Source organism: Mustela nivalis (assembly GCF_964662115.1).
Source record: "Mustela nivalis genome assembly, chromosome: 7".
Taxonomy (NCBI): domain Eukaryota; kingdom Metazoa; phylum Chordata; class Mammalia; order Carnivora; family Mustelidae; genus Mustela; species Mustela nivalis.
Genome location: NC_139026.1, coordinates 75265000 through 75288401, shown reverse-complemented (window position 1 = coordinate 75288401; position 23402 = coordinate 75265000). Strand labels below are relative to the sequence as shown.

The 23402-nt window shown below is 44.7% G+C and overlaps 1 protein-coding gene and 1 pseudogene across 11 annotated transcripts; one reads left to right on the top strand and one right to left on the bottom strand.

Annotated features, from left to right (window-relative positions):
* Window positions 1-399: 399 nt before the first annotated feature.
* On the bottom strand, window positions 400-7075 carry ETFBKMT (electron transfer flavoprotein subunit beta lysine methyltransferase). Of its 10 annotated transcripts, none has more exons than XM_082738642.1 (6): window positions 6923-7075; window positions 6268-6446; window positions 5749-5886; window positions 4744-5184; window positions 2689-2819; window positions 400-1712 (listed from the first exon to the last, which is right to left on the bottom strand). In XM_082738642.1, the coding sequence occupies exons 4-6, from the start codon at window positions 5067-5069 to the stop codon at window positions 1369-1371; spliced, it is 801 nt and encodes a 266-aa protein (XP_082594768.1). In that variant the 5' UTR covers window positions 5070-5184; window positions 5749-5886; window positions 6268-6446; window positions 6923-7075; the 3' UTR covers window positions 400-1368. The 10 variants fall into 10 exon arrangements, with proteins under 10 accessions (XP_082594768.1, XP_082594773.1, XP_082594766.1 ...); XM_082738647.1 differs by having other exon boundaries at window positions 5848-5886; XM_082738640.1 differs by lacking the exon at window positions 6268-6446.
* A 12395-nt stretch (window positions 7076-19470) lies between these two features.
* Window positions 19471-20564, top strand: LOC309868832 (histo-blood group ABO system transferase 1 pseudogene; annotated as a pseudogene). Its single transcript has 2 exons — window positions 19471-19523; window positions 19871-20564. The product of its transcript is annotated as a histo-blood group ABO system transferase 1 pseudogene (transcript).
* The last annotated feature ends 2838 nt before the right edge of the window (window positions 20565-23402 follow it).

Below are 23402 nucleotides of genomic sequence, written 5' to 3'. Positions count from 1 at the left end.
TATTTTCCTATCTAAGCAACAGCTTGCCCTTAATTGCTTTCTCCACATTTCCACTGTATGACTATAACTCTGATCACATTGGGATTATGGTAATCCCAATGGCACGCATGCGTTATTAGAAAGTTTGTATATAATGCACACGTTATGAACAACTCCAAAGCAGTACTTGAAAACATTAGAGAATTAGAAAGGGTGCATTTTATATTTCACTTGTAACACATGTAACGCTGGTGTTTAGTTTTAAATTAGAGAATAGAAAATCTATAGTACAGAATCATAAGACCCAAAAGTAAAACTTGGAGACCTCCCACCCCAGTCTCCCAGGTATCTGGTACCCTCCCAGAAGACAACCACAGTTAGCAATTACTTATTTATCTTTTCAGGGATATGCTATGTATGTTGCGAACAAATATGTATTGTATTTGTATATATATATATATATATACACACACACACACACACACATACACACACATATATGAGTACCTACAGATATCTTTTCATATGTTCCTCTATAAATAGTGGTATGCTATACATATTCTTCTTCACATTCTCATTTATGTCATAGGTTTTTTTATTGATATATAAGATCCTGACAACCTGGGCCACAAAGTGGTAGCATAACCAATTTCTAGCTAACCTTAGTGAACCATAAAGAAGCATCAGAAAGTGTCATGGTATCGCTAGGAAATTCTAAAATCTTTAATTAATTAATTAATTAATTAATTAATTTAAGATCTTTATTTTTATCCACGACTGTCAGTTGAGGTCCTATTGTGTACCAAGTACTGTATGAGGCACTTTATTCTTTCATTTAATAAAATACACTTGAGGTGAGGTTTCTTAAGTTTGTTACAGTTTTATAGATGAAGAAATTAAAGTTCAGAGAGCTTAACTGGCCTAAAGTCCCAACTAGAAAGTGACAAGAGTTGCCTGACTCCAAAGCCAACATACTCTGTAGCACACTAAATGCAGCTCTGATCTTTACAGGTCATTGTTTTTGAAATACAGTACTTTTCTCTATTTTGTATTGTGTCTAATTTGAAGTTCCATCATATAGTTATTCTCAACTACAGAAACAGACTTCGCTTTTTCATTTTCTTTCTCATTCTTCTCTACTATATAAGTTACATGTTGCTACCATTTTGGTACTGCCTTCTAGAATTCTATTCCTATAGCAGTAAAAGTAGAAAACTGTCAGGTAGAGATTTGCATATTTGGCATAATGCAGAACGAGTTACATGACAAAGGCTGACAGAACTTACGACTTACTATTTTGGAAACAAGATATACATGCTTTAAACTGGAGGGTCTTTCAGCGTTAAACCCAAACATAGTTATATTCACACTTGGAAGCACTTGGACAACTCAAGGCTGAAAATCCCATACTGTGCTTGTTGTCAACCCATTGTTTTCCCTCCTGGTAGGCTCTGGAAGTGAATATTCTACCACTTTGTGCAGTTGATGTTGAATGCTATGTCCACTAAACTGGGGTCGTCCAGGGTCACCAATCAGTACTTGAGTTCTGTGGGTCCAAAAGCAATTCTTCAGCCATTGATGAAGACTGTCTGCAAGGTCTTCATCATAAAACATATCTCCAAGCACAACAAGGTCCCACTTTTCTTGTTCCAAATCCAAAATGTTTTTGGTTAAAATGGGAAAAGGGTTCAGTTGGTTCAATTCACAATTCAGTATGATAGCCATTCCTGCAACTTTAAAAAAAGCACATAATGAATTGCTTTATGCTAGGCAGTTTTAATCCCTTATTGATTAATTTAAGTAATTTAGAAAATCTAACAATATTTTTTCCCTTTTATTGAAAGTTGTTTTTCAGGTAAAGAATATCTACCAACATAAACTATTTACTGCAATTTTCAAATATATGAGTGGGATATCCTAAAAACAAAACAAACAGTACAAAACACCTAGAAATGTGGAGGTTTCAAGGAATACTTGCTGATCTAATAACCAAGAGGTTTGGTTTATTATAGCTGTCTAGGGAAACAGGTCTTGGACTTCAGCAATCTGAGTCCCCTGTATAAAATAAGGATCTTGGGGCACCAGGGTGGCTCAGTCCATTAAGTGTCTGACTCTTGATTTCAGCTCATGTCTTGATCTCAGAGTTGTGAGATCAAGCCCTGCACTCTAGGCTCACATGCTGGGTGTGGAATCTGCTTAAGATTCTCTCTCTCCCTCTTCTTCTACCCCTCTCTACTCCCCCCCCCCAATAAATAAATAAAATAAAATAAGAATAAAAGCTAGATCCTCAGTAAAATTGAAAAATAAAAGAAAATCAGATAAAATTAAAACTGACTTGTCTCAACTTGGGTTTTAATGGAATAAAATCACCCTCAAAACACAAGGCCTATCTTCACTTGGGTTTTGGGTCAAATATATACAACCTACATATTTCAGGAAATCCCTTGCCCAGAAATTAACAGTAAGTACTCCTGGCTTGAGACACTTTGGGCTATCCGACAGACATAAATACAAATCCTCTTAAGAAATATGCACTTCAATTCAGGACCCACAGGATCTTCACAGATTATGTCTCACTGAACATAAGTTCACAATATCTGATGACAAAATACGCATGGAAATAAGCTATCATGTTGAGGCATCCATACCTATTTATCCTGGAAGAAAATAAAGATGAGCTTTAAATATTTTAAAATATGAGATCCTTACTAGGGTCTATGTCATTGGCCAAGATCCTTGATGCCCCACTCATCTTGGCAGCAATAGCTGTAGCTCCACATCCACTCCCAAGATCTAACACAGACTTTCCTTTAACAACATCAGGATTATCCAAAAGATACCTAATTTGGAAAGAAAACAAAGAACACTATCTGAGATAGAAAATCTTTTTTTTTTTTTTTTAAGCTCTATGCCCAACATAGGGGTTGAACTCATGACACTGAGATCAAAAGTCACAAGCTCTAATGACTGAGCCAACCAGGCAATCCCCCCAAAAATGTCTTTTTAAAATACTGAGCACTTATTATGATCCTGAAACAGCCAAGCACCTACAATATAGACCAACAAAATACTGTTATAATAAGGATTCAGTAAACTAGATTCAAAATTCAAAATTCAAAATTAATTGTCCATCAGAGAGTGGTATTACCTATAGCTTATGTTGAGTTATAATGACCTCTCTCTGGTAGGTACAAAGTCCAGTTCAATCAATTTGGACCAAGGCTAAACAGTTATCAAACACTGAAGATGGATGAGAAACCCTGAAATAATATATATCAACCAACACTTGACCTTACTACTGAAAAATGAAGAATATCAGGGATTATGGCAAAGTAGGGGTGTACATGGCTGTCTAAATGGAAAGCTGCTACCCATCTTTAGCTCACTGCTGCCATGTAGAAATCCTATGTTAATCAGATACTTCTGTTTTTTCAAGATCAGACATTTTTACATGAAATTTCCCAAGTTTATTTTTATTTCTTATTTTTTTTAAACTTCCCAAGTTTTAAATGTTTGCAACTGATTTTTCATTTTAAGTTTACATGTAAAAGCCAAACAAAACACATCTGTTGGTGTACCAACTTGTGACCTCTGATCCAGTCTTAAGGAATTTGATTGTATTTTTATTTGAAGTTGACAAACAATCACTTTAATAGACGTCACTGAAAATGTCAATATTTTCAAGGTATGATGTAAGTGAACATAGCTTGAAAATTTGGCAACAACCAGAAAATCAGAATTGTTTGATAACACCTAGAAAGCTTTCCGATCTTTAGGATTCTCTAAACAGCTCTACATATGCATTTATTTATTTTGCATTTAAACTAGATACAACATTAATTCTGTTAGGTCATCCCACTCCCGCAAATGAGAAGTGCTTATCCATTTAATTTTAGAGGTCAATAGGCTGAAGGTATAAGCAAGTTTAATCATTAAACAATCTAAAAGCAAAAACCAGACTGAAACGCTAAAAGCTCTTGCCTTTGTCTCAGCAGTTGTGTTTTAATAAAAAGCATAGTGTGATGTATGAGAGAATGTCCGAAAGAACATTTCTGCAGTGTGGGGGCTGGGGGGTGGGGGAAGAGGAGACCTTAACAATGTAGATTCAGGGCACACCTGGCTGGCTCAGTTTGTACAGCATGCAACTCTTGGTCTCAGGGTTGTAAGTTCAAGCCCCACAAGTGGTATAGAGCTTACGTGAAAAAAAAAAAAAGAAAATGCAGATTCAAGCCCAGAGTTCAACTGAGATGTCACTAAGTCACCAGAGAAAAGGGAATCCTTGTGGGGCCCACTCAACTCAGATCTCTTGTTTTTTGGGTAATTGAAAGAAGTGAGCCTCCAGGGAGAGACGGAGTGTGAGGCTCGAGGAGCAACATTGATGAGATTAAATTAGGAGAGCTGAAGGACTGGGGCTTTAAGAAACTGCACTGGCCATACCTTTTGAACCATGAACCAGAGAACAGTGTGAAATTTCCAGGTCATTCATTGTATCTAGGGTCTTGACAGCTGATCCTAGGGTTTCTCTTAGAGAGAGAGCTATATTTGGGGAAATACACTGATAAGCCTGCAGTATGCTTAAATTGCTCCAAATTAAGAAAACAAGAATTTGGGGGTTTCACTGTTTTTTGTTTGTTTGTTTGTTTTGTTTTGTTTTGTTTTTGTGAGGAGCAAAGAGAATGCAGAGTTGCAAGGGGCTGAAAAAGAATCTGAAGAAAAGAGGATCTGTTTGGGCCTTAAAGCTTCCCATTTCAGATAGGGAAATACCTAGACAGGGCCTGGCCTCCTGGCCAGTAGATTGCCCAGTAAGGCTCGCTGTAGGGCCACAGGTCAGCTTTTTGCCACCAGAACTTGCATCTGGGCGTCAAAAGCCGCAACTGGATTTCAGGGGTGAGGCTGCCACTGCTGGTGACTTCAGTGTTCTCTTCCAGGAAAGCTTTCATCTCGGGGTCCAAAAAGCTTCCAGTTCCTCTCCAAGGGGAATGGCCCCAGGGAAACAAGGAAAGACCATTGCTTCTCACAGCTTTCAGAAAGACACCACAGTGGTTCATGTGAAATAGTGCAAATGATCTCCAACCTAGGCTTGAAGCCATCGTCCTTTTCCAAAGCCCAGGTTCTGTCAACGTGGCTGTTGATAAGAGCTGCTGCTCCTCCAGAGGAAGGAAGGGTCTGGCTGATACAATAATCTCAACTGGAATCTGTGGGTCTCTAAAAACAGAAATAATACTGAAAATTCCAAGGTTCACTGACACTTCCAAATCCCATTACACAGGAAGAAAATATTACAGTATAAGCTCTGTAGCAGATGATTCACAAGTGCAAGCCCATTTCAGATGGAAATATTGGTGCATGAACTTAGGAAAATCCAACCTTTTAAAAGGAAGTATTTTGGGGTGCCTGGGTGGCTCAGTGGGTTAAAGCCTCTGCCTTCAGCTCAGGTCATGATCCCAGGGTCCTGGGACTGAGCCTCGCCTTGGGCTCTCTGCTCAGCAGGGAGCCTGCTTCCCTTCCTCTCTCTCTCTCTCTGCCTGCCTCTATGTCTACTTGTAATCTCTGTCAAATAAATAAATAAATCTTTTTTAAAAATTTAAAAGGAAGTATTTTCACAACAAAGGTCTTTTAATAATTTAGAACAATAAACATACAAGCATTTGATTTTGAGAAAACCTCCGGAACATCCAGTTACATAAAACTAGGTTACATAAAATAAGGTTTAAAGTTCTTACACACACACAAAATAAAGTTCTTTAACACATTCAATAAATCACTTACCTTTAAGCAGGCACTGTGAGCAAAATAAGTCTCCATCTCTGGGACGCTTAGATTCTAGCGGTGAGGTAGAGCTGTTACCAGGGCAAACACGGTTCTTGCCTTTATGAAGTCTTGCCAAGAGTTGTGGAGGTTACCAAACTATAATTGTGGACAAAGATATACAAATTATACTGAGTAAACTATATTTATGTAATGGCTGTTGTAGCATAAAACATTAATGTAATCAAAATTCAGATTTTTTTCTTAAAACTTTATGGACTTGTCATAAAAGAATATCAACTCGCAAATATCCTCCTGTAACTACCTCCGATGACTCATCTTTACCAAGCCTCGGCCGAAAAGGCTTGCTCCAATAGAAAAATGCCTTGGTAACAATAAGAAAGAATAAGAAACAGCTTAAACACAAACTACATGCCCAGTTATTTGGGACCTCTGAACTGTTCTTTATAAATGTATTAAACAGTCCTGTACCCTTCCGCCCAAATATTTACAGTAGGCGCCCCAAACTCAAACGCCTACCAGGGGGCCGGACTGGTGACCCTGAGTGGTGCCGCTGGTTATAGCAGAGATGCTGTGGCGACCTGGAGACTGTTTCTGAGCAGCGCAAAGGGGCCCGCAAACTGTTTCCAGGTAAAAAGACACGCTGCCAGATCTTCCAGTTTCTCAAGATAATCCAAGGCTTCACACATAACCCCCCACTTGTAAACAAAAGTGAGCAATTAAAATATCAGAACACAGGGCAGACTAAAACGCCTGCCAGGCCACTTGTGTACGAGCTCAGGGTAGACCTGCACTGGGTGTCATCTCCCCTTCGTGCTCTCGGAATCCCAGGGTCTCGCCTCTTCTCTCTGGATTAATTGTTAGGAGCGTTGGGTCAGCCCTTGAATCGCACGAGCCGAGGCTTGTAAACACAGCACGGCAAACAGGAGGTGATTTGGGTTTGGAACCTTAGGTCGTCTACACCGGCGCCTCCCCCTTCCACCCCAGTACCAATGGAGCATCTTTTGTGAACGTGATTTTGCGCGGGACACTGTGTACCTGTTATTAATTGTTAAGGAAAGAAGAGGGGTTAAAAGGGGTAAGTTTCCAAAGTGTTCCTGACCACGTTATTTCCCTCCGAGGAGAACGGGACTCGGTCTTAAAGGGGCAGGCACAGTCGTCCTTTTGTCCTTACCAGGATGGCCTAACAGCGGCCCAGCGAAGCGCTTGCCTTTGTGCGTCTTCCTGGCATTCTTCAGTGTCGCACCTGGTGCGCCGAGTCCCCCCACCCCCCCCCGCAGGCTGCGCGCGACTCCGGGTGCCGTACGTGGACCGCGCGCCCCGCCCTCCTTCCCAGCAGCCTCCCTCGGCCTTCTCCTACTTTTCTTAAAGCGGCAGGGCCTTCAGAAGAGGCGGAGCCCCGACCTCGCTCCGGAAGCATGGGACCATCAAACTGATTTCTGCGAGATCCAAACTGTGGAGCGTTTGCTTTTGCCAGTCACTTGTTGGAAAGGAAAAAAGTTTCTCTTCCCTTCCTCCATCCTTCAAAGCTTCTTCCAGCTGCTCTTAGAATTAAATTGACATGAAACACATCAGCCGAAGAAAACCAAATTGGATCTTGTCCCTGTGGGAAGGCCAGGGGTAGGAGAGATGCAAAAATAGAAAAGTAAAAGGTTTACATGTCACCCTGAACTAAGGAGAAGGGAGTTTGGGACTTCAAAGGGAAGGAAAGTAATGCACAGAAGATGAAAAGGTATAAATGTTTACTGGGCCGCACAGAAACAATAGGACAGGGAGAGAATTTTAACAACAGACTTGGCTGAATTCCTCCCTATCACACCTAGTTCATATTATGCTGTAATTATCCATGGAAATAGATTTCTTTTGGAGCACATCCTCTATTTATATTCTTCACATTAAAAGGCTTCCCTCCGGAGGCCTGGCTCCCAGGCCCTCCAGTTTGGGGACCCCTGAGCCACACCCCAGGACTCTACCTGCCAGTCAGGAGCAAACCTGCCTTTTGGAGTTGTGCAAATCCCTCAGAGCTGGAGAAACCTGCATGGACCCCCAAGGCCACCCCCACCTTCGGCGCCCACGGCTGCCCATTAACCCAGAGCCTGATGTCCAGCCTGATCTCATTCCTGGACTCTGCCCCAGGGAGCTCCTCTCAGCGTGGGTCGGGCTGTGGTCCCAGACTGGTGAAAGACGCACCTAGCAAGAAGGCCCTCCAGATACTGGGTGGGTGCACAGCCAGAATCGCCACACAACGCCGGCCAGCTCTAAACAGCACAGTTTCCTCCTGGGTGCCAGGTGGAATCCTGGGGTGTGGCTCTGGATTCCCCAATCTGGAGGTCTTGGGGGCCAGGCCTCTGAGGACAGAAGTCTGAAAACGTAACCTAGGGTTAGGGTTAGGGCCTAGGGGCATGGCAGGCCTGATCTGCTGGCACTGAGGCTGAGCGGGATTGCCCAGGGACTGAGTGGATGGCTGGGGTCAAAGGGGGCATCAGGCTCAGAGTTTGGAGCCAAGTGGTGTTGGTGAAGGTGGGGGTGGCCTCAGGGAGGAGTGTAAGTTTCTCCTGCTCTGAGGGTTCCATGGAGTTTCAAACGGCTGGTTTGCTCCTGGTGGCAGGTGGACTCCAAGGGTGGGGTTCAGGGGTCCCCATTTTGGAGGGTTTGGGGGCCAGATCTCTGGGCACAGAAGCCTGACAACGCAACCATACCATTAGAATTAGGGCCTAGGGGCATGACAGGCCCGATCTGCCAGAGCTGAGGTGGCATCCCCAGAGGGCAGAGTAGAGGGCGGGGCTGGCCAGCATTCTGAGGTGATCTGGGCTGGGACTGCACCTGGTGATTAGAGGGCATTCTCACAGGGTTCCCGCGGGCACCCCTGGGGACCTCGGTCGGGGCCCAGGTGACTCCCCTAAAGGCTCCTGCCATTGGAAGCGAGTTTAATGGGGGTTTCTGCCCAATTCTAATAAGCATTCTGCCCAAATTGGTACTGATTTGGGCAGAATGCTCTTGAGAATTGGCCGGTGTTGGTGGCGACTGGGGCCATGTGTGCACCCTGTGTTGGGAGGGCTTTAGCCCTTCTAGCTTCTTGCTAGGTGCGTGTTGGGTTAGGGTTAAGGTCAGGTTTAGGGTCAGGATTTAGGATCATGGTTTAGGGTCACGGGTTAGAGTTAGGGCTTAGGGATTTGCTAGTGTTAACTTATTTGCCTTTAATACAAGATGTCCACACTTAAATAAGATATTTTTTTAGAGAGTATATTATGGTGAGTAAAGGTTAGCATGTAACCCAAATAGTTACAGAGAAGAACCAAATGTTCCAAAGCAGCACTTAAGACAATTATTTCTTGACAGTTATGTTTTATGGTCAATATAATTAAAAATTGAATTCCTCTGTGACTCTTCTCCCAGAAGAATTCGCTGGCCCTGTCTTTCTGGTCTTGGCTGAAAAGCATTTTCTCAGTAGACTTCCTTAATGGGCCTTTCTGAATAGAATGGCTCTTGCAGCCCTTAGCCTGCATTACTTCCTATCTTTGTTTTATTGATTATATCCCACAGTCTTTTCAAGTTCCCAGGTGGTATTATATTTGCCCTAAGAAGATACTCCATAAATATTTATTAATTCAACAAGAATGACTTTCTTTTTAATAAAAAATATTCATGTTCTATCAGTGAATTTTTTAACCATATCAGAATATATTTGGAGAAAGCTATTGCTCCATGAATATACATCTGTCAAGGCTGTGGCTTTATTATGTCCTGTCATGCTTTCCTGAACTAGTCAGAGCGCTCATGGCCCATGTATGAAGCTCAGCCTCAAACCTTGTGGGTGAGTTCTGTGAAGGCACTGGTGGGTATTTGGGGGGCTTGCCTTGCTGGACACCACCATGTCATCTGGGGCCAGATGTTACATGAGCACCCTCCCTTTCCCTAGCTTTTTCCATCTTCCTCTACCCTCTGTCAGCATGTGGATTTCCTACCAGCCATATCTTTGCAGACAAACTCTGAGATGGCCTATGGCTTGGGACTCCATTGACATCAAAGTCTCATTATAACCAGTGTCAGAGGTTTCTGTGGCACTGACATAACTTTTGTTCCCAGAATATGCCCCATGAAGAGTCCCTGAGAGTCAGGGAGTCCAGGAAAGATAAATGGGTGATTGTGGCTCTAGCTAAAGCCACTCTGCGGGATCATGCTGGAGGCCACCTCCCATCTCAGTCTGGCTCTTTTGCTGATTTCCAATATGACCTACGAGAGTCCCTTCATTGGAGCTTCAGGCTCCTCATTTCTGAAATGAGAAAATGTTTTTAGATTTATTGATTCATTAAAGACTATGGAGTGAGATCCTAGGAAGCGCTGGGCACTCTCCAAGATAGATTCTATCTCAGGAGTTCTGACTCCCATCTTCCCTGCTCCTGTTGATTTCCCTCATTGGACACAATGGCTATTCCATGGAAATTCCCTAGGGCAACACTGGGCTAGCAAGTATCTTCAGAGTGTGCACCCAGGTTATCTGTGCCCCCAGGTCATCTGAGAAGCCATGAGCAATTCTGAACCCAAACCAAGGTTTTGGCAGTGCTACCTACTTGCACACAAACAGCAGTGCCTGAATCAGGCCTTCACTGCAACAGCTGAGCCGGCTTAGTGAGGGCCTTGCCCAAGACACTAGCCCCATGACACTATGAGGGCAGAGTGAAGTCAGGCAATGCGACAAGGGATTCTACATCAGGGTAGATGAGGCAAGGCACCGTTTCACAGCAAACATGACAAAAAAAAAAAAAACCCATTTAAATGACAGAATAGTAAGTTATTAAACGTACTCTGTATGATGGCAGTGATGGGAAAAGTGAAGGGTGGGGTCAGAAAGGGGAATGGGAGTTCTTTGAAGCAGGCTGGAGTCATCATGGGTGGGAGTGGGGTGTCTCATGGAGGAAGAGACCAGGAGACTTGTCACGGGTTACAACAGTGCTACATCAGGGTGTGCGCTCTGCCTGACCCATGGCCCCCAGGGGCATTGGGGGCATTCTGGCTCCAGAGGATTCACAAACTGCAAGTTGGCCTGAGCAGAGCCTTCGTGATATGTCTTCTTATTTCCTGGGTGTGGCTCTTTCTCTGCTTCTGGAGGCTGTTGATTCTCCTTTGGTTTTCCTCTGAGCTGCAGTATTTTGTGTGGTTTCAGGACTGTTAGTTGACACAAATTCTTCCTGAAAAGAAGTGGAATAGAAGTCATCATTGTTTCCTAACTAGACCTGAATAGATTCAATAGTAATAGCCCTTTCCCAGGCCCCTGGGCGTTCATCTGCTTGCCAACTCTGAGATTTTCAGAAACATCTTCTATTCTGAACAGGTTGAAAAAATTAGTTTGGTTTTTAAAAAAATTCAACAAAGTCACACTTCACAATCTATACAATGATCTGTGAACATTGAATGAACAAGGTTTGACAGGAAAAAGGACGAATGGGCTTTGCAATGCGGCTTGGGGCACTGTGTACTCACTGTTGCCTCTGTGTGGCCACTCTCCAGATAGCACATGGCCAAATGGGTTCCCATTTACTGGATTCAAGGGAGAAAAAGGCAAAAGAAAGTTGGTCCCTGAATTCCTTAGCTCCTAAAAACCATCCTTTAATTTATGAGCAGGATTATACATAGAGTATCTCTTAACTAGAGATTAGGGTTAGAATCAGGGTCAAGTTACATACATTAATTATGGACAGCTTTTTGTATGTCAGTCTTACCTGCCTAAGGTATTTTTAAAAAAATAAAATGGGAGAGGATATAGTCACCAAAGCACTGAGCACATTACCTGTCCCTGAAAATAGGAAAACAAACATAATTATTGTTTCATCTTAGCTGAGGACCAGGAGCTGGTCCTACAGGTACTAGGCAGGTGTCATCTGTGGCCAGCTGGCCATCTCCCGCCAACACCCACACGCAGTTCAGCACATCCTCTGCTCTGCAGCAAACGGATGGACCAGGTACAGGTGGGACTCCCTCCTGTCAGGCATGACAGGTAGCGAAGTAGGCTAGCTCACATACACATGACATGTTCTTTTGGTTCCTTGCTATCTGCCTCCACTTTCTGTCACCCTGGTCCTGAACCTTTAGCTCCTGGGAGAACTTGGGTTTTCAGATTTCTGTTGACATTTCAAACTATAGATCTGTGTTACCTTTGTTCCCTGTCTGTGGGTTGGAGATGAAAGCAGGAAAAGTCATCATAGTCTGAAAGCAACAAAAAGAAATATCAAGTGTACTCTGCCCCTGGCACCTCAGGCTTGAAAGCCATGGCCAGCTACGTACTTCATGTTCTACACAATCAGGTTTAGGGACTCACAGATGTATGTTAAATGAAATTTACTGAAAGAAATCTTGTTACAAAATTTTTGCCTTGTAGAAGACAGTTTAGGGACACCATCCCTCACCTGCCCTGTCATTTTCAGTCTGACCAATGCCTGGTCATACTGACACGTGTAGCCACACAAGCTCACAACTGTGACATCCTCCTGGAGCACTTCTGGTACCCCGCCCTCCAGTCTGGCCAACCCTGCATACCCCCAGTCCTCCTGAGTGTTCCCTGTTGTGGTGCATGTCACACAAGGCTACCATTTGTTGTCTCTCAGTCTGTCCTTTCTGCTTGGAGTAGATCTCTCTCACAGGTGCCTGGCTGGATGACAAGTGGAAGAATGGTTTCAGAATCTTTTGTCCTGGAACAGCAAGTGTCCTTCAAAACCCTGATGGGCAGGGGGAATCTCTGTCCCTCTGTGTTTCCCCAGGCTCAGTGGAACATAGTGTCCAGGACAAGGGACTTGGGAGTCCTCCCAGATGAAGTTTGTTCTATGAAGGTGGATTCCTTCCGAGATCATTATGGAACCACATTGCATGACTATTCTTGTGGGACAGAAAGCACGCTACTGTGTGGTATTCTCCTTGCACACTGTGGCTAACAAAGAAGAAACACATGGTCACACTCACAAATTTACACTTACACCTCCGTTTCTGAGCATCACTACCATGGAAACAACATGAATTCCCATTGGGCTGCAGACCTGTAGACATGCCATTCAAGGTGTACATAGAGTAGGATGGAGATGGATTTCTGGCTAAAAGGATGGAAGTCCTTGCCTCTGGGGGTGAAGAAATTAGATTTTACCCAGAAGGTGTTACATTCTACTTGAAGAAGTGAGATGATGCTAGGATCTTTGAGACCAGGGATCGGCCCAGACTTTTCTGGAAAGTCTTATGTAATGATTTTCTGTTAGGTGTTGCAGGCCATGTGATGTCTCTGACAATGACTCCACTCTTGCACTGTGGCTTGAAAGCAGCCACAGATCATCCATAACTAATGTTCCAGAACACACTTGATTGAGAGAATGCGGGGGGAGGTCCCATTTGGTCCCCGGGTGGTAGTTTTTCACACCCCAGATTTGCAACATGATGGATGATGGAGGAGAGGGCTCTTCTTTTCCAGTGGCAGAGTAGGAGTACACTGGGATCTATCTGTCTGACCCCAGCCCCTGAGCATGAAAGGATAAAAAGATGATAGTGAGATTGGGCAACAATTAAGGCCTCAGAGGGCTATCGTTATTGATAATTTTTTGGGTGAATTCCCTTACCCTTACCCCTTTTCTCTGTAGGCCTCAAGCTTCCCATAAAATGTCTGTGGTTGAATCCCATATAGGTAATTTTTGGCTGAGTTCTTCTCCATTGTCTGGCAGGTATATGTGGGTTATATACAACACAGATGCTCATCTTGTTCAGGTCAAGACCATGAGCACACTTGGGGTTCTCCTGAGGTAGCAGAGGATCTAACATGTGTGGGCTTCAGGATGAGTTCGATAGCCCTCAGCAATGTTATGGAGTATGGGCCTGGCCTAGGCCACTTCTGCAGTCATGATGGAAAAGCCTGTGGCCTGGGTAGTCCACCCCATGCTTGGCTCTGCAGGCTGAGACCCAAGCTTCCTCCCACCTCAGTGGCTGGGACCAGGTCACATGCCCATGGATGAGCCAATCCCTGGAGCCAGGGAGTGGAGCCATGGAAATTGGCACAGGTTGAAAGGACCTCTGTTGTAATGACTTTTCGAATGGTCGTGGTGGCAAGGGGGTGTCCTGCGCCCTCTTCAGGTGGTAGAGGGCAGTGCAGGACTAGGGGAGCTCAGCATTCATCCAGAAGCACTTGCTCCCTCCTGGAGCCCAGCTGAAGCCATTTCATTCTGGAAATTCAAGCTGCATAAAGCTCAATATCCTCCAGCCTCTCCAACATAGCTAAGGAACAATGAATTGAAAACAATATTGAATGACAACAGTCCCTGACCCAAACAGTGGCACTGAACTGGACCCTGGCTCTGACACAGACCCATACTCTGACCTCAACTAGCTCTCAAGACTGGCCCTGATCCCAATCCAAGACCCTAACCCTAGCCCCCAACCCAAACAATGCTCACAAGAAAAAAAAAAAGGTAGAAAATGAAAATATCCATCACTGGTGAATGAATAAGCAAAGTGTGCTGAAGGGTTTGAATTTGGGTTCAGGTTCAGATTTCAGTCAGAGTTCTAGATTAGCTTTGGGTTTAGGGTCAGGGTGAGGATTTAGAGTGAGGTTCAAGAGACCAGTTAGAGTTTAGGGCTTTAGGTTTATGATTTAGGGTTTAAGACTCAGGGCTTCTGGCATAAAGTTCAAGGTCCAATTTGGGGTTTGGGTTCATGCTGGGATTTGGGTTCAAGGTTCATGGCTCAGAGTTCTGATATAGGGTTTGGGTTCATGGTTCAGGGCTTGGGCCCAGGGCTCAGTTTCAGAGTCTAGGCTTCAGGTTCAATTTGTGTATATTGACTTTGTTTCCTACAAGTTTCTTGAATTTATTAGTTCTGTTCACCTTAAACTCAAACTGCCAGTTATTTGACCAGCAAAATGGGTTTATTTGGGAAGAGAAGAGAATGGCAATCTGGGATGAGCAAGCTATGGTCACATCACAGGCAAGTGCAAGAAACAAAGGAGAGGAACATTATTTCATGGAGAAGGAAGAAGTTGGGAGGGTTGCTTGGAAGGAAGGTCCACTGGAGAAAGGCAGGGGTTTGCAGTGATGGAGGATTCTCACCAGCCGAGCTGCGGGGATGGTGATTTCTTGTAGGAGATGAACCCTCCACCTTCCCCTGGAAGGGCCTGGAAGGGATGAGTCTCTCCGTGGGGGATTCTAATTCTGTAATGGGTGCCAGACGCCCCCTTCAAACCTCCCCTTCTGGCCTCCCCAGTCCACTTTACCGAGGCTTCCTTTCACACTTTTTCACAGTTCTAACCAGGTTGTGGTGGAGCGTTGTGGAGAATTGGAATTCCAGATCCCACTGCTTCTACTGCACTCAGGACACAGGGCCCCCTGATTTAATCCTCCCATGAGTCTCTTGCTAACATGTGGCCTCCTTCAAGGGCGAGTGGCCTCTCCACGGTGGGTGAACTGAATCTGGGAGGGCTTGGCCTCCATCCCAAAGTCTGATGTCCTCTCTGCTTCTGTGACATGCTGCTAACGTGAATGTTTGGAAGAGTCATTTACTCTGCGGTGATTTCAAATCTGCAGTAACTTGTCACAGCAGCACAAATGTCCTTTATCTGCACACTCAGACGCCCCAGCCGTCGTTTCTTTATCACATTCTTTTCACACAGGTTACTTCAGTGCATTTACCCCAAACAGTGACACTGTCCGGTGGAACCACCATGTAACCGCAAGTGAGGAAATCATGATGGTGCCCATATTTGAACCCAGACCACAGGCCCACTCCAGATGTCATCACTGGCCTGACAGTCTGAAATGTCTTCTCCATTCGGATCCAGTTTTCTTCTGGAACTTCTTCCAGGACTTTCCCTTATTTGGATAACCTTGATGGACTTAAGGAGCACAGATGGCTCCAATCTGAGTGGTATTTCTATATGGCTTATGTCACTGGGGCCATTTTCAGTGTTCATCCACATTGTGACATGCATCAGTCCTTCATTCACTTTTTCACAGTGACTAAACATAAGAATATTGACCCCTTAAAACAATTCACGTACACGATTCTCTGGCCTTCGTTGAGTTCCCACATTTGTACATTGTTCTCCAGAATTTTCTCATTCTCCCGGAGTAAGCCTGTATGCATGGAACACCATTGTCCTTTCCCCTCAGACCCTGTAGCCACATCCATCTTTGTCTCCCAGATACCTCATCTAAGTGGGTTCACACAGTATCTGTCCTTCCTTGACTGGCTGATTTCACTCAGTGTAATGACTTCCAGGTTCAACCCCTGTTGTAGCCTGAGTCAGAACTCCCTTCATTTTCAAAGGCTAAATCATGTTCCATGGTGTATAAACCACATTTTGTTTATCTAGTCATCTGTCAGTGGACACTTCGATGGCTTCCACCTTTTGGCTGTTGTGAGAAATGTTGCTCTGAATATGGGTACTCCTACTTCCAAAATTTGGGGGCATATAGGCTGCAATGGAATTCTGTGTTTAATATTTTATGGAACTGCCATATTTTCCCCCCACAAATGAATTATTTTACTTCATTCCTTCATAGGGCAGAACAATATAGGCATTTATGGATCTACCTCATTTTGTTTATCCTTTTCCCCACGGATGGACATTTGCATAGTTTCCGGTTTTTGCCTATTGTGAACACTGCTGCTATGAATATTCCTGTACATTTTTGTTTGTTTGCTTGAACCAGTGTTTTCAGTTTTGTTGTTATATATCTAGGAGTACAATTGTTGAAACATGGTAATTTTGCTTTGATGTATTTGAGTAAATGCCGAACTATTTTATATATAGACTGCACCATTTGTCACAAGTGAAGTTTAAGGGTTTCAATTTCTCAACATCCTTTTGTTATTTTTTGTTTTCTTGATCATAGTGATTCTACTTGTTTAAAATGATATAAAAATGATTTAAATCTTCATTTCCATAAAGACTAATGATGTTTAACATCTATTCATGTGCTATTCACCATTTTTTTTTTTAAAGATTTTATTTATTTATTTGACAGAGAGAAATCACAAGTAGGCAGAGAGGCAGGCAGAGAGAGAGAGAGAGGAGGAAGCAGGCTCCCTGCTGAGCAGAGAGCCCGATGCGGGACTCGATCCCAGGACCCTGAGATCATGACCTGAGCCGAAGGCAGCGGCTTAACCACTGAGCCACCCAGGCGCCCCGCTATTCACCATTTTTATGATTTCTCTGGAAAAGGATCTATCCAAGCACTTTGTCCCTTTTAAAAATGGGGTTGTCTTTTTGTTCAGTTGTAAAGGCTCTTTACATATTCTGGGTAACAGACTCTTACTAGATAAATAATGTACAAATATTTTCTTCCATTCTGGGGACTGTCTTTTCACTTTCTGGATGGTATCTTCTGATGTACAAATATTTTAAACATTTTTAACGTTCTTTTTTAGTGAGAGAGAGTGTGCAAGTGGACAGGGGCAGAGGGAGTAGGAAAGAGAATCTTAAGCAGGCCCCACACTCAGTGTGGAGCCAGACGTGGGGCTCAATCTCATGACGCTGGGATCATGATCTGAGCCAAAAATTAAGTCAGACAGTTAACCAATTGAGCCACCCAGGTGCCAGGACAGATTTTTAATTTTGAGGCTATTACTTAATCTATTTTTTTCTTTCCCTTTATGCTTTGGTGTCAGATCTAAAAGCATAGATAAATCCAAGGTTTTGAAGATTGATCCCCATTTGTTTCTTCTACAATTTATAATTTTAGCTTTTACATTTAGGCCTTTAACTTATTTTGAGTTAATGTTTATATGAGGTGTGAGGTAAGGGTCCAGTTCTATTCCTCTGTACATGGATAGCTGATTGTCTAGCACCCTTTGTTGAAAAGACTATTCTGTCCCCCCAGTGTAATGTTGTCCACCCTTGTCAAAATTCAGTGGACCATAGATGAATAGGTTCATTTCTGGGATCTCAGTTAAATCCCATTGATCTGTATGCATACTTTTAAAAAATTTTTTTTGGTAAATTTAAATTCAAACAATTACATATAATGTATTATTTGTTTTAGGGTGTATACATACCTTTATGACAGTATCACAATGTTTTATTTACTGTTGCTTTGTATTAAGATTTGAACTTTGGAAGTATGACCTTTCACCTTTGATTTTCTTTTTCAAGATGGTTTTGGCTATTTTGCGGTCCCTTAAAATTCCATATGACTATTACGATTAGCTTGTTCATTTCTTCCCAAAGGCCTTTGTGAGATTTCTTGGGAACACATTGAATTTCCACATTGCTTTGTGTAATATTGCCATCTTATCAATAGTATGTCTTTTCACCACCATGGGGTGTCCTCAGATTTATGTTTCCCTTACTTTCTTTCAGCAATATGTTGTAATTTTTAGTGTATATGACATACACCTTCATTACATTTATTCCTAAGTATTTTGTCAATGTTGATATTTCCTAAAATGGAATTATTTTCTTAAATTCCTTTTTGGATGATTCACGGCTAGTGTATACAAATAAGAGAGATTTTTGTGTATTGATATTTTGTCCCATAATTTTGTGGAGCTAGTTGTAATATTTTTTTTGTTGATTCTTTAGGAAGTGCTCTATATAAGATGATGCCATCTCTGGTCTCTGAATAGACCTAGTTCTACTGTTTCCTTTCACATATGGATTCCTTATTTCTTGCCTTATTGTTCTGGGTAGAACTTTCAGTACAATACTGAGCAAGGAGTGAAAGTCAGCATGTTGGACTTGTTTGTGATTTCAGAGTAGAGCTGTCAGTCTTATTGAGCATGACATTTGATTAGGGTTAGGGTTAGGGCTTAGGGTTAGGGTCTCCCTGTCCTCTGCTGTACAGAGCCCATATTTCTCTGGTAACTGACAGAGTGATCTTTTCAGAACAAAACCTTTGATCCTCTCTGTGACCTGCTCCCCAGCTGCCTGTCGTCTCCAGCCTTACCTCTCTTGCCATATCCTCCCTACCCCTGTGGGCCTCCCAGATGTGTGGTCATCCCCATGTGCCTTGGGCCTGACTCCATGCCTTTATATTCTCCTGCCCTCTGCCACGAGCAGTCTTCTCTCCCACTGCTTCATGTCTGGCTTGTTCCCCTGTTGGCTGGACCTGGACTTGCCCCCCACCACAGCCTCAGTGACCTGACTCATATCTGCTGGGTGTGTGTGGCCTTGTTTTCTATTTAAATGTAGTGCCCACTTTCCCCATGTGAGCGATTTACTAAGCTGCCAGGTATGGGGCAGGCACAGGGAAGTAGCCTTAGTGCCTGTGTGAAAAAATCAGTCTCAGGGTGCCTGGGTGGCTCACTCATTAAGCATCTGCCTTCAGCTCAGGTCATGATCCCATGGTCCTGGGATCGAACCCCAGCGTGTTGGGCTCCCTGCTCAGCGGGGAGCATGCATCACCCTTTCCCACTCCCCCTACTTGTTTTCCCTCTCTAGATGTCTCTCTCTGTGTCAAATAAATAAAGCCTTAAAAAAATCAGTCTCAGAGGGGCTCACCACCCTTGCTGACATTGGGGAAGCTGCTGTCCTCACAGGTAGTCCCCTCAGAGAGAAAAGACTTCCAACTTCTTGGGGCCAGGGCGATGTAGACCTGGACCTGGAAGCTTACACTCTTGGATTCTCGGCTGGGACCTAAGCAAGCCCCCTCTTCTTCTAGCAGTTCTCTTTTCCCTTCCCTGCCCATGGGCTGGACCTGATTCCTGATCTGGGAGAGTTTGGGGGTGACTGCTCCTAGGAATAGCAATGGTTGACTGATGGACCTTGTCAGCAAGAGGCCCAGTAGCCTTCAAGGGAGGACTTTGTCGGGGTAGAGACAGCTCTGTGGGGGCCAGTGACAGGGTTTGCCTGGGAGCTCGGCACAGGGTGAGTGTTCCTGGCTCTAGCATGCTGACTGTGGGGTTGGTTTCCCCCTTCTGAAGCCTCAGGCTCCCCTTTGTATGTTGGGGTGCCGATAGCCCCCATCTCTGAGAGCATAGGTAGGGAGGCCCCACAAGGAGACTTGCTTGGGACAGGCTGAGAGAGCGGCTATAGCTTAAAACAGCCCTGTGCCTACCCCCTTGAAGAAGGTACACACTTCCATGGCCCCCAGCTCTGGGGTTCTGACACCAGCCTCTGACAGTGATCCTTCTCCCACCTTGTCCCTTGTCCCTGTAGACAGGAGGTCTTCCTGGAACTGTTTCTGCAGAGGGCAGAGAAGCCCATCATGGTGGGACAGAGGGTCACCTACTAGGTCATCACCGACCAGCAGGCTGCAGGGCCCATGTGCCCCTCCTAGGAAGTCTGGAGGGTGGTGGTCCTCAAGGTCCCTGGTCCCCATACTGGCAAGATGTGTCCATGAAATGCATGGCCATGTTCAGCCTCTTCTGTGAGTGGCACTTTCTCCATGAGGTGAATGACCTGGTGTGTGGGGATGTGGACATAAAGTTTTGTGACCATGTGGGCATGGAGATCCTTTCTCCCCTCTTTGGCGCCCTGCACTGCAATTTCCACTGGGTGTTTCATGAAGACTTCAGCTACCAGCACTGGTCACAGTTCCAAGCTCACATCCTCAGGGACCAGGATGATGTCTACTACATGGGAGACTTTTTTGGGGGATTGGTGGTAAAGGTTCACTGACTGACTTTGGCCTGTCACCTGATGATGGAGGTCGACCTGGCTAGTGGGATTGAGGTTGTGTGGCATGACGAGAGCCACTTGAACAGGTACCTGCTGGACCACAAGCCCACCAAGGTGCTATCCCCGGAGTACCTGTGGGACCTGCGGTGGCTGGGCTGCCCTCCCTACCCTTCATGAAGAAGCTGAAATTTGAGCTGTGCCCAAGAATCATCAGGACATCTGGGACTCATGAAGAGTTGTACCAGGAAGACCTGTGGGACCCATGGTGGCTGGGCTGCCCTCCCCTACCTTCATGAAGAAGCTGAGATTCAGGCCATGCCCAAGAATCACTAGGACATCTGGGACTCATGAGGAGCTGTCCCCATCTCCATCAGGGGGTGCTGTCCTGAGCAGAGCTGTCAGAGCAGGTTCCTACTTCTGTCCCTTCGAGAGAGACCATGGAGCCCAGCCCTGCCCACACGGGCATGTCCAGGGCCCCCACCTGCACCCGCACACAGGAGGCCTGCCTGGGGACAAAAGGTTCTCTCTTGGTGGTCTACATTTTGATAACTTCTGGGTCATTTGCAGCTGTGAATGGCTCCAGTTTTATGTTGGATGATTTCTGTGTCAATGCTGAGCAACCATCCTTAAAAAGAACAACCACATCGGGCTCTCTGCTCAGCAGGGAGCCTGCTTCCTCCTCTCTCTGACTGCCTCTCTGCCTACTTGTAATCTCTGTCTGTCAAATAAATAAATAAAATCTTAAAAAAAAAAAAGAACAATCAAGGGAAAAGGCTTTCTTCCTGGTTCTAGACCGACACCGCCTGGTGGGGCTGGGAGTGGTCCTACAGTGGCTGTGGAGTCAGGATGGCTTCTGCTTGGGTCTTCCCTCCCAGTCCTTGCACCTTGCCATGGCCATGGGGCTTCAGGGGTAGAGGTGCACCGAGCCACCTCTCAGACCTTCAGTCCCCTGACTGCCAGAGGCCTTGGCTGTGGTTGTTAGCTCAGCCTCCAAAGGCATGGAGCCCTCTGAGTTATGTATGGTTTCTGCCTTGGTTTTATTTTTTATTTTTTAATTTAATTTAATTTTTAAAATTTAAATTCATTAGCCAACATATAGTACATCAGTAGATTTTAATGTAGTGTTCAGTGATTCCTTAGTTGCCTGTAACACCCAGTGCTCTTTACAACATATGACCTCCTTAATACCTGTCACCCAGATACCCCATATCCCCATTCCCCTCCCTTCTGTAACCCTCATTTTGGGTCCCCAAGTCCAGAGTCTCTCATGGTTTGTCTCCCTCTCTGATTTCTTCCCATCAGTTTTCCTTCCCTTCCCCTGTGGTCTTCCGCTCTATTCCTTATGTTCCATGTATGAGAGAAACCATATGATTATTGTCTTTCTCTGCTTGACTTATTTTGTCAGTGTAATCCCCTCCAGTTCCATCGATGTCGATGCAAATGGTGGGTATTCATCCTTTCTGATGGCTGAAGAATATTCCCTTGTATATATGGACCACATCTTCTTTATCCATTCATCCGTTGAAGGACATCTGGGCTCTTTCCACAATTTGGCTCTTGTGGACATTGCTGCTATGAATATTGGGGTGCAGGTGACCCTTCTTTCACTACATCTTTATCATCAGGGTAAATACTTGTAGCTGTAGTTTCAACTTCTTAAGGAAACTCCATACTATTTTCCAGAATGACTGCACCAGCTTGCATTCCCAACCATATACCAACGGTATAAAAAGTTTCCCTTTTCTTCACAACCTTGCCAACACTTGTTTCCTGTCTTGTTAACTTTAGGCATTCTAACTGGTGTAAGGGGTTATCACATTATAGTTTTGATTTGTATTTCTCTCATGTTGAACAATTTTTTATGTGTCTGTTATGAACCTCCTCAGTCTCCTCTACTCCCCTCATTTTCCTTCTCAGCCTGAAGATCAGTTCCATCCTGATGCCAGGAATATACCCTGGGGGTCTTGGCCTCACCTACCCCATGTGTCCTGTCCATGTCAGGTGCCTGCACACCTCCATCAGCTGGCCACCTGCTCCTCTCACAGATGTCCCCATCTCAGGAGAGGGAAACACCAAGTCCAGACCCTTGGATTCCTCTGTGACTTGTTGCTTTCCAACAGCTCTCCCAGTAGTGAGGTGGCTACTGGAGGACATTCAATGTCCAAAGCATATAAAGGTGTATGTGAGTTTCTGCTGCCGGGCAATGGGTAAGAGTTGGTGCAAATAGAAACCAAGCAGAATCACTGGAAGAAAGGCAGAGTGATGAGGAGCTTTAGAGAAGAAGGGCCTGGAAGCTCTGACCTATTCCCAAGCCCCTGGGACACTGCATGCATGGGCTGGGTGCCTGCTCAGGGCCGACCTGAGAAGGCCTTAGGCTCTGCCCTCTGGTGATTGTCAGACTAGGCAAGTAGAAAGTGAAAGCCAAGGCAGAGTTTTAAGAGGCCTGGCTGGTGCTGAAAGTGCATCCCGACATCTACAAACCCAGAGGCCTCCTCCCCATCTGTAAAGACTAGAAGTTGTGTGTGTGTGTGTGTGTGTGTGTGTTTCGGAAAGAGCGCAGTTTCCAAATGTTTAAGGAAAACTCACCCAGTCAACAGTTGACCACTACTTTCACAGGCCAGACACTTTCGTGGTCACACACGACAAGGGATACAGATTTGACAAAATCAGTTCAGAAATGTCACTAAGCCAACAGCAGAGCTGCATTGAGAAGAACGGCAGCAGTGAACCCTGGGGACAGAAAGAACTGGTATTTGACTTGCTACATTACATTATTCACAGTGTTCCAGATCCAAAGGCAGAGAGATGAGTGGTGGTGACACAGGAAAGGAATATATTTCAGTACAGCTGACACTGGAAGGCAAAGGACTGGCATGGTCTCAAGGTGTTGAAAACACTCCTGGGGGGGGGGGGCACTTGGGTGGCTCAGTGGGTTGGTTAAGCCTCTGCCTTCAGCTCAGGTCATGATCTCAGGGTTCTGGGATCGAGCCCCGCATCGGGCTCTCTGCTCAGCAGGGAGCCTGCTTCCTCCTCTCTCTCTGCCTGCCTCTCTGCCTACTTGTGATCTCTA